Genomic DNA, 10,447 nt, shown 5'->3' with positions numbered 1-10,447 from the left:
GAAATGGAACTAGTTGAACTTGGGAATAAGAACTTTGTGAAGGACAATTTTGAGAACTTAAGAAGTGAGCTCTTCAAAAATGAGTCATAATCAATTGGTGCTCCCCCTTTATATATTAGAATAGATGGATCTTCTACTGTCAAATTTACAACTATACAGCTAATGAACTATTTTACAAACATTTTCTCCTGTCAAATTTACAACTATACAGTTAATGAACTATTTACTCGATCAAGTATGTACTGTGACTTATGTTTGCGTAAAGGCTGGAGATGCTCAACAAACCACTCTTTTACCGGTACAGTTTGGATGCTAATAGCCCATCATTAGATGACCAGTTCTAGCTACTTAGCTTGTTGGAAATGGGGTTGATTTTGATCTTCTGAACATTGCACGTCTAAAGGGGATTCATTTTGCCTAGGATAAATTTTGCCTTTCCAATTGAGCATTCTAACCGATTTCTAGATGCAACACGGCACAAAGCATTCGTTTTTCACCGTGTGCTGATTTTTTGTGTATTTTGAAACCAACGCAACCCCACCCCCCCCCCCCCCCCCCCCCCCCCCGGGTTGGGCCAATAAGGGTGGCTCGGTCTCCTCCAATGAATAAGTTGCTTGGTCCAAGGCCGCAATTTGCAGCGACATTCAAGTGGCCAGAGTTCTTACTTTTGTAGTTTTTTTTTTATAGAGTATTTATTTTCTTTTCTGTTGTGATGTTTTGTTTTATCTCCCTTGGGGAGTGTTTCCACCCCTTTGAGTGGATTTTTCTTCCCCTTTGTGGGCATGTCTAACCCCTCTGCAGGATGTTTACCGAGAGTTTCATCCTGTGCTTACCCTTATGTGTTTAAGCTGGGTTTGCCTTAGGGATACTCTACTGCCAAATGATCCGTTTGGCATGAATTCATATATGAGAGCTCGATGGCTACCCTCAAAGCAGAATCCAAGAAGAGTCACATTGTGAACATGAGAAGTTCTATTGATGGTTGCAACCTCATTAATGAACTCCTCTCCTTTGTCTTTCAGCCCTTTGAGAACCTTTACTGCCATGAGGGAGCCATTTTCTAGCTTTCCTTGGAAGACAGAACCAAAGCCTCCCTGACCTAGTTTAGTCCGAAAGTGGTTGGTAATTTTCTTAATGTCGGAATAAGAGTATCTTTTCGGAGAAAGAGACCCGCGATTCTTTAGAAAGGCCTCGATGTTTTGGTCGTTCTCTGTCTTGGCTTTCCGAAGGAATGCACGCACACATTTTGCAAGTTTCTTGATGATAAAGCGAACCAGCAGAATTACCACAATGAACCCAACAGCAAGACTAACTGAGGCACAATTTCGAAGAAATGGTAAGATATGAATAATTTAGTATAACGGCCGGGAAGAGGAAAAAGATATCTCGCAATCATTTGAATGAAAAAGTTAAGCTAATGAAGTAAATGAACAATACCTGTTAGAAGTGTTTATTAGAGAAAGTGGGTTTGTCCCACATCGTCTATCTTATGTATGTGTAACTCTCCAGAGTAATATAAATAAAGGTATATGTGTAAGGGTTCATTAACACCCTATACACTTTTCCTCATCTCTAATAACATGGTATCAAAGCCTAACCTTAACCCTAATCCTAAACCACCACAATCTTAATACACCACCATTTTAACCTTAATCCTAAACCATACCCTGATACCCTAGCCTCCGCCTTAACCCTAACCCTAATCCTAGTTCACTGTTCCCGCATACTGTTCATGATTACTATTCATCGCATACTGTTTCACGATTACTGTTCATCGCATTCTGTTCACGATTACTGTTCATCGCGACTGTTCACGGGTACTGTTCACCGACGTTACTGTTCATCACCTTACAGTTACTGTTCATCCCCTGTTTCAGACCATCTTCATGCACTGGCATGCATCACCAAGCCTTGTTTTCTCGTTTTTGCAATTTCCGTTGATGTTTCTCTCATTCTGGTAACTATTTTCTATACTGTTCTTGTCAAGTATCTCTGTCATGTGGTGGACTAGTGGTTGTGAAGAATATGTTATGTTGGGGTTGTTGATATTGGGTATCTATCCAGCCTGGTGACTGGTTCGATGTTAGTATATTAGTTGATTTTGTTGATCAATAGTTATTGGTATTTTGCTTTGGTTGCGTACTGGTTATTTGCTAGTTATTGGTTGTTACCCCTCCATTGTTCGGTAGAATGTCTGAGAAGAAGGATTCTGATTCTGGTACTGTTTCTAGCCCTAATTCTACTATTGTTGGTAGCGTATCAAGTGGTTCTTGGTCTCGCGAGAGGCGCTCTATTACCTCTACACCATTAAATGGGGGCAATTATGTTCTTTGGGCTAAAGCTGTTGAGGTGTATTATATGGGTCAGTCTGAGGACTCTTTTTTGACTGATGAGCCTCCTGCTACTGCTGAACCTACATATAGGGCATGGAAAGCTGTTGATGCCCGTGTTCGTTCAGAATTATGGAATAGTATGACGGAACAGGTTGCTAGTACGCTGATGTTCTGTGATACAGCTAGAGAGGTGTGGACACAGGCACAGGAGTTGTATTCAGGTGTCGACAATCTCCGTCGCACATATGATCTTCATCAGTCTTTCTTTAATATATCTCAGGGTGATGATTCTTTTGAGGAATATTATGCTAAGTTTCGGCGCATTTGTAATGAATTGGATATATGTGAGCCACTTACTGCTGATATTCAGATTATACGGCGCCAGCGTGAACGTATGAGGGTTACTCGTTTTTTATCCGGTGCATCATCCACTTTTGGCCCTGTGGGTAATCAGATTTTGGGAAATCGTGACTTACCTCCACTCAGCGAGGTATTCAGTCGTCTCCGACAGTCATCGTCTATTTCTGCACCGACTTCTGGTCGTTCTGCTTTGTCTTCCGCTATTTCTGACAGCTCTGCTTTGTCTGTCAGCCATGGTCGCGGTCGCAGTCGTGACTCTGGATTTAGTAGTCGTGGCCGCGATTATGGGGTGAGTGGTCGTGGTTTTGGTGGCCGTGATTCTGGATTTGGAGGTCGTAGTCGTGATTCTGGAGGCCGTAGTTTTGGTCGTGGTCGTGGCTTTGGTGGCCGTGACTCTGGTTTTGATAATCGTGGGGGTCGCATATCAGGGGGAGGTGGCCGCAGTCGCGGCCGTGATTCAAGATTTTGCACTCATTGCACTTATGTCTGTGAGCCGTCTTACAAAATCTTTAAATTGTTCTGTCACATTTCTTCCTCATGGCTGTGTTTTTCAGGATCTCAAGACGGGGAGGAAGATTGGTGGGGGCATTGAGCGAGGTGGCTTATATTACTTGACTGTTTCTCAGCCTGTAGCTCTTCAGACATCAGAGTCTCCATACCAACAGCACTGTAGTCTTGATCATCCCTCTCTTCAGAGTTTGAAGCACCTTGTGCCCTCCTGTCGTTTCATTAATAAGTTGGTTTGTGAGGTCTGTGAGTTTAGTAAACACCGTAGAGTCACTTTTTTACCTAGGGTTGAGCGTCGTGCGTCGCGTCCTTTTCAGTTAGTTCATTCAGACATTTGGGGGCCTATTCATGTGCCTAGTGTTTCTAGTTTTCAGTATTATGTTATTTTTGTGGATGACTTTTCTCGTCTTACATATCTTTATCTAATGAAAGAGCGGTCTGAATTGAAATCTGTTTTTAAAACTTTTTACATGGAAGTCAAAAATCAGTTTGATACTTGTGTTAAGATATTTCGTTCCGATAATGCCCGTGAATATTTTCACCATATTCTTTCTCATTTTTTCGATGATCATGGCATTATTCACCAATCGTCGTGCTCTCGGACTCCACAACAAAATGGAGTTGCTGAGCGCAAGATTCGGCACTTGTCCGAGGTTATGCGTGCCTTATTATTTCAAATGCAGGTTCCTAAGTCATATTGGAGTGACGCCGTTCTCACTGCATGTTATCTAATCAACCGTATGCCCTCTACGGTCTTAGGTGGTCAGGTTCCTCATACGGTCTTGTTTCCCGGTCGGCCTCTCCACTCTTTACCCCCTCGAGTTTTTGGGTGCACTAGTTATGTTCATGCTCTTGATCCTGATAGGAGTAAACTTGATCCTCGGTCTTTTAGGTGTATCTTTCTGGGATACTCACACACCCAGAAAGGCTATTGATGTTACTCTCCTACTTTACGTCGTCACTTTGTGTGTGCTGATGTCACGTTCAATGAGTCCTTACCATATTATTCGGACCCTGTTGCTATCAATGATCTTCTTACACTCGAGTCTGTGTTACCTATGGCTGTTCCTACTGGCACTGTTTCACCCCAACCTTTGCAGGTATATGTTCGTCGTTTCCCAGCATCAGCACCGCCACCGCCTCAAGCACCGCCACCGCCTCAGGCACCACCTTCGCCTACAGAACCATTCCAGTCTGGCGAACTCTCAGTGCCCACGTCTCCGTCTTCTCCCCCGTCGCCGGATCCACCTGCTCCTCGATATCCGACTCGTGAGAATCGTCGTCCCCCGGCAAAATATGATTTTTCTAATCTCTCTAGCACTTCTCATCCTATTTCTCGGTTTCTCTCTTATACTCATCTCTCTCCATCCCTTCGTGCTTTCACTACTACTGTTTCCTCCGTTTTTGTTCCTAAAACTGTTCAGGAGGCATTATCTCGGTCTGAGTGGCGGACAGCTATGGCGGATGAAATGTCTGCTCTTCATACTAATGGCACATGGGAGTTGGTTACTCTTCCTGCTGGGAAATCTACTGTTGGCTATCGTTGGGTCTATACTGTCAAGTATCTACCTGATGGCACTATTGAGCGTCACAAAGCTCGCCTGGTTGCTAAAGGCTACACCCAAACTTATGGTGTTGATTATTCCGAAACGTTCTCTCCTGTTGCCAAGCTTGGCTCTGTGCGAATTATTATTTCTCTTGCCGCCACTCTTGGCTGGCCGTTGTATCAGCTTGATATCAAAAATGCCTTTCTCCATGGCGATCTCTAGGAGGAAGTCTATATGGAGCAACCACCTGGGTTTGTTGCTCAGGGGGAGCATCATAAGGTATGTCGTCTTCGCAAGGCACTTTATGGACTTAAGCAATCTCCTCGAGCGTGGTTTGGCAAGTTTAGTGAGGCTATTTTGAGATTTGGCATGCATCGAAGTCAATCAGATCATTCTGTGTTTTCCCTTATGTCGGCTCGAGGGAAAGTATTGCTCATTGTCTATGTAGATGACATTATTATTACTGGAGATGATCAGAAAGGGATTGGTGAGTTGAAACAGTTCTTACATAGTCAGTTTCACACTAAAGACCTGGGTAAGCTACGATATTTCTTGGGTATTGAGGTAGCAAGGTCAAAGGATGGGATTAGTTTGTCCCAGAGGAAATATGTGTTGGATATTCTAGAGGATACAGGTTTGCTGGGAGCCAAACCTGTGGAGACTCCAATGGATCCTAATGTCAAACTTTGCGTTGATCAGGGGGAGGAATTTCCTCATCCAGACCAATATCGTCGCTTGGTTGGTAAGTTAAATTATCTTACCAATACACGTCCTGATATCTCATTTGCTGTTAGTATGGTGAGTCAGTTTATGTCTGCTCCTCGTCTTCCACATTGGGAAGCTTGTATTCGTATTGTGAAGTATCTTAAGGCTCATCCTGTACGTGGTTTATTTTACCGTTCCAATGGTCATTTGCGTGTTGAGGCATTTACTGATGCAGATTGGGCAGGGTCACCTTCTGATAGACGTTCAACAACTGGTTACTGTACATTTGTTGGTGGCAACTTAGTTACTTGGAAAAGTAAGAAACAGACTGTTGTTGCAAGGTCTAGTGCAGAAGCAGAGTATCGTGCCATGGCTCATACTACATGTGAAGTTGTTTGGTTGAGATCATTTCTTGAGGAGCTGGGATTTCGGGTGCAGTTACCCATTCCTATGTATTGTGACAATCAGGCGGCAATACATATCGCTTCGAATCCTGTGTTTCATGAGAGAACCAAACATATTGAGGTAGATTGTCATATCGTTCGAGAGAAGGTTGATGCTGGTGTGTTGGCTATGCCTTTTGTGTCCACAGGTGCTCAGATAGCAGATGTTTTTACCAAATCACTATTTAAACCTCGTTTAGAATTTTTATGTAACAAGCTGGGAATTTGTGATATCTATTCTCCAGCTTGAGGGGGAGTGTTAGAAGTGTTTATTAGAGAAAGTGGGTTTGTCCCACATCGTCTATCTTATGTATGTGTAACTCTCCAGAGTAATATAAATAAAAGTATATGTGTAAGGGTTCATTAACACCCTATACACTTTTCCTCATCTCTAATAACAATACCGAATCCGATGATCGCATTCTTTTTATTTACTCCTGCAAAAATTGTGAGAGAGAAAATACATTGGTCACACGAGTTTAGAAAGAACAGTACTGGAAGAAAAGGAATGAGATTCAAAGTTAGTTAACAATCCTTAATCAAACAAGAAATACCAGTAGCTCCTCTCTTGTTTAAGCATTGGAACTCCCAAAAGTTACGTGGACATTGGCCTAACCAGAATATTTGACTACACACAATAGTTGGAGTGAGTTTCACGCTTGTTTAGTCTTCAATATTTTTTTGTCAATATAATTTTTGGGATTAATCGTTCGTCTCGCCGAGAGTAACCGAAAAAGTAGGAAAATGTGGACCGAAATTGAAAAAAGTTTATATAAAACGACATTATAGCAAAAAAAATTACCAGCTAGAGATGTAAGCTGTTCGGTTGATCGGCATTTAGGAAAAAATATGCCGAACCGATCCAATCGATTTTGAATTATTCTGTTCCAAAACCGACTCATTCTACCAACAAACTGCACCCAACCACATTGTCTATAGCCGGTTTGGTTCGATGCGGTTTGGACACGGGCCAAATCCTCATCATAAACAGAACCAACTCAAAACCAATTATGTGTGCAAACCATAGCTGGAAAAAAATCAACTCAACAACTTACATGGCACTATGGCAGCCACAAGATGGATTACTAACTGGAAAAGAAAAAAAACTTCTTATCCACAGAATGGAAACAAGCAAACTCTCCGGTTAAAAAAAAAAAACAAGTAAACTCTTACTCTGTATTAAACAATGAACGAGAGGGTTCTAAATTCAGAGGGTTATATTCGATCGGTTTCGATCTTAAACTATTTTCAAGTATATGAACGGCTGCCAAACCGATTTGGTTCGGTTTTCCTAAAATCAAAACTGCCAAGACCAATCAAAGGTAAAAAAATTGATCAAAATCCCCACAGTTTGGTTCGGTTAAGGCGGTTTAGGAAGTTGAATTGGTATTTCTTACATTCCTAATATCAGTTATTGGGTACTTTTTTGTCTTCAATGTGGTTTTTTTTTTGTTTTTTTTGCATTTAGTCATAATTTTATACTTTGTAAACTCCACTAGTTTTGTCAAGATAGATAGTCAATCTAAAATATAAAATGTTAATAAAATAAAATTCAAAACAAAACAAAACAAAAGTATCAAAATTATAGCGTGAATTCACCCTCTAAAAAAACCCCGCCCGGGCCTCCTCCTCGAAAGACCTTCTACAACAATTTTACAAGCCCAGTAAAGAAAGTAGAAAACACCATACAGAATCGGCCTTAACTTTTCGTGACTTAATTAAAGCGAAATTTAAAAATGGGACCTCTTTTGTTAGACTATAATAACGGATAAAAAAAAAAGGAAAGGCCTTTACAATTCAGAATTTTTTGGAGGCCTAAAATAGCCATAACACAAGTTTTAGTTCAGGGCTCGCACTGACACCATATATACAAAACCTAAAAGATTTTAGATTCGTTTATAAATAGAAATACCAGTACCACCGGTGGCCTTTAAGCATCGGAACTCTCTGGTGTCGCGCGAGCAACGGCCACCGCCAGCGAGACAGGCTTGACATTCCTCTGACACGTGATATCCAACAAAGAAACCGGAAGTCAATAACGAGAATGGATCGCCAAGATTTCGGCCCTCAACCGACGACACCACACATGATATGAACGGCTGCCAAACCGATTTGGTTCGGTTTTCCTAAAATCAAAACTGCCAAGACCAATCAAAGGTAAAAAAAATTGATCAAAATCCCCACAGCTTGGTTCGTTTAAGGCGGTTTAATTGGTATTTCTTACAGCTGATTTTGTAACTCTCCTATTTGTTAATGTCACTCCCCTTTTTATTTTTATTAGGGTGAATTTACTAAAACACCTTTGCATTTGGAAAGTGAGAAAAAGCTAATATCATAAAGTGCAAGGGTGTTATAGTAAATTCATCCTAATAAAAACAAAAAGAAAAGTGACAAAATCAATAGCTTTCTTTTTTTGATTCGGCAAAAATAAAGCTTCATTAACTCATAACACGAAGTACATAATTAATAGGGTCATGAATACACTGGTCTGACCATCCATGACCCTCATCTCCTAACCATATAGAGGAAACTGATCTAGACCCAATAGGCTTTGTCCAAACCGGGGCAAAAATCCAAAAATGGCTCTGGTTGGAAAGGAAACAACCCAACCCAAACCTCACATCCCAAATAACCAAACCTCACAGCCCAAACAAAAACCTACACCTGCCAAAAAGAAGAAAACAACCCTAAAACCTAGCCAACCTACAGCCTCCATCGGACAACCCCTGCAGCCACCACAGCCCACAAAAACCACTGGACAGCAGCACCCAAAACTCTAGCCAAACCACAAATCCTCCAATCACCGCCGTCCAAAACGCCCAACAACCACATCCCTCCTCCATCGACAGCCACCAAAGCCGAAAAACGGCTATGCACGCTCACACCCACCAACCAAACAAACAGGAGCAGAAAGGACATCCACAGATCATTAGCCTTCTTACGTCCCTAATAGCAGTTATTGGGTACTTTTTCATCTTCAATGTGGTTTTTTTTTTTTTTTTTTGCTTTTAGTCATAATTTTGTACTTTGTAGACTCCACTAGTTTTGTCGAGAAGATAATCAATCCAAAATATAAAATGTTAATAATATAAAATTCAAAACAAACAAAAGTACCAAAATTATAGCATGAACTCACCCTAATACAACGCTCAACTCTCAAACAATATCTCTCTACTCACTCTTACAGAAACCCTGCCCCGGCTTCCTCCTCGAAAGACTGTGTTGAAGTCCAGTAAAGAAAGTACTCTCTTCGTTCTTAAATAAGTGTTCAGCTCGCAAATCTAACTGTCAGTAACACAGTTAAATTTAACGAAAAACATGCATCTTTTGAAAAGCTATAGTTTGCGCGCCGAACACTTATTTAGAGACGGAGGGCAGTGATAGCGCAAGATTTGTGTATTGCAAGGGCCAAATCACATGTAATCTCATATTGATACTAAAATATACTTCATACTTTATAAATATATGTTGCCACTTAATTGTGAGGCCTGAAGAAGACACGATATTGTGTTTATGTGCGTAGCCATCGTTTAATTTTATACACACAACCTTAAAAATGATTGATAACTTGAAATGGTAAGAATTTTTACCCACACATAAAGAATTTTTTTGAAAAATTTTCCACTCAAGAGACTTGCAAGTGCCAATCGCATAGAATTAATTAGAATTGTGTAGGGATCGGAGTCCCCTCTGGCACCTCCCTAGGACCGCCCCTAACGAATTAGGGAGTAGGTCGAGACACCATATATTGTTTATGTTAAATATGGGCTCATTTGGCTAAATAAGTCATTTGACTTATTTTTTTGTTTTTATTCAATTTTTTTTTCCATTTGTTAGTTTTTCGTTGATTTTTTGAGAATTATTGCTTTGTTATGATGAGAGAAATCTAAAAAGTAAAAAATTATGATCAAAATCTAAATTTTTTTGAATAAAGACGAAATTAAGCCAGTTTTTTCGTCTTTATTTAAAAAAAATTGGATTTCGATCGGAACTTCTTACTTTTTAGATTACTCTTGTAATGACTAAACAATAATCCTCAAAAAACCGACGAAAAACTAGTAAATGCAAAAAAAAATTGAATAAAGACAAAAAAATAAGCCAAACGACTTATTTAGCCGAATGAGACCTATATATACAACACCTCATAAAAGATATTAGGATTCGTTTATAAATAGAAATACCAGTACCACCGGTGTCCTTCAAGCATCGGAACTCTGTGGTGTCGCAACGGCCACCGCCAGCGAGACAGGCTTAACATTCCTCTGACACATGATATTCAACAAAGAAACCATAAGCCAATAACGAGAATGGATCGTGAAGATTTCGGCCCTCAACCTATGACAGCACTGGCAGTTGGAAGAACACATAGTTTGGCAGAATACTGTCTGGAACTCGATCGACTTGTTGGTTCTGATACGAATAGTAGACAGTGTACCCTTGGCAGCCTCTATAAGCTTAGTCACCAACAAAGTAGTTATCAGTCTGATTCTCAAGTTCAGGGCTGCCGGCGAGGCATTTGAAGACGGTGAGATTGGGGAAGACGGTGAAAGAA

General features: G+C 40.7%; 1 protein-coding gene across 1 annotated transcript; it reads right to left on the bottom strand.

The window, feature by feature from the left end:
• Window positions 1-818: 818 nt before the first annotated feature.
• Window positions 819-10,153, bottom strand: LOC131299755 (rust resistance kinase Lr10). The gene is made up of 6 exons (XM_058325334.1): window positions 10,077-10,153; window positions 8,558-8,621; window positions 8,196-8,261; window positions 7,817-8,021; window positions 6,300-6,332; window positions 819-1,312 (listed from the first exon to the last, which is right to left on the bottom strand). Exons 1-6 carry the CDS (start codon window positions 10,151-10,153, stop codon window positions 819-821), a joined length of 939 nt encoding a protein of 312 aa, XP_058181317.1.
• Window positions 10,154-10,447: the final 294 nt, after the last annotated feature.

The sequence above is a fragment of the Rhododendron vialii genome, chromosome 9a, assembly GCF_030253575.1.
Source record: "Rhododendron vialii isolate Sample 1 chromosome 9a, ASM3025357v1".
NCBI lineage: Eukaryota > Viridiplantae > Streptophyta > Magnoliopsida > Ericales > Ericaceae > Rhododendron > Rhododendron vialii.
Note: the sequence above shows the minus strand (reverse complement) of the source record. Positions and strands in the feature narration are given on the sequence as shown.

Bases quoted from the DNA above. Each gene is read 5' to 3' on its own strand.
- LOC131299755 (XM_058325334.1), bottom strand. From the start codon at position 10,153: ATGTTAAGCCTGTCTCGCTGGCGGTGGCCGTTGCGACACCACAGAGTT. The intron at 8,262-8,557 runs GTAGGTTTTTGT...TGTTTTTATTAG, and splicing joins TTTTCTTCTTTTTGGCAGGT to GATGAATTTACTATAACACC. The intron at 8,022-8,195 runs GTGTTTTAGTAA...TTTTGATTTTAG, and splicing joins CTCACTTTCCAAATGCAAAG to GAAAACCGAACCAAATCGGT.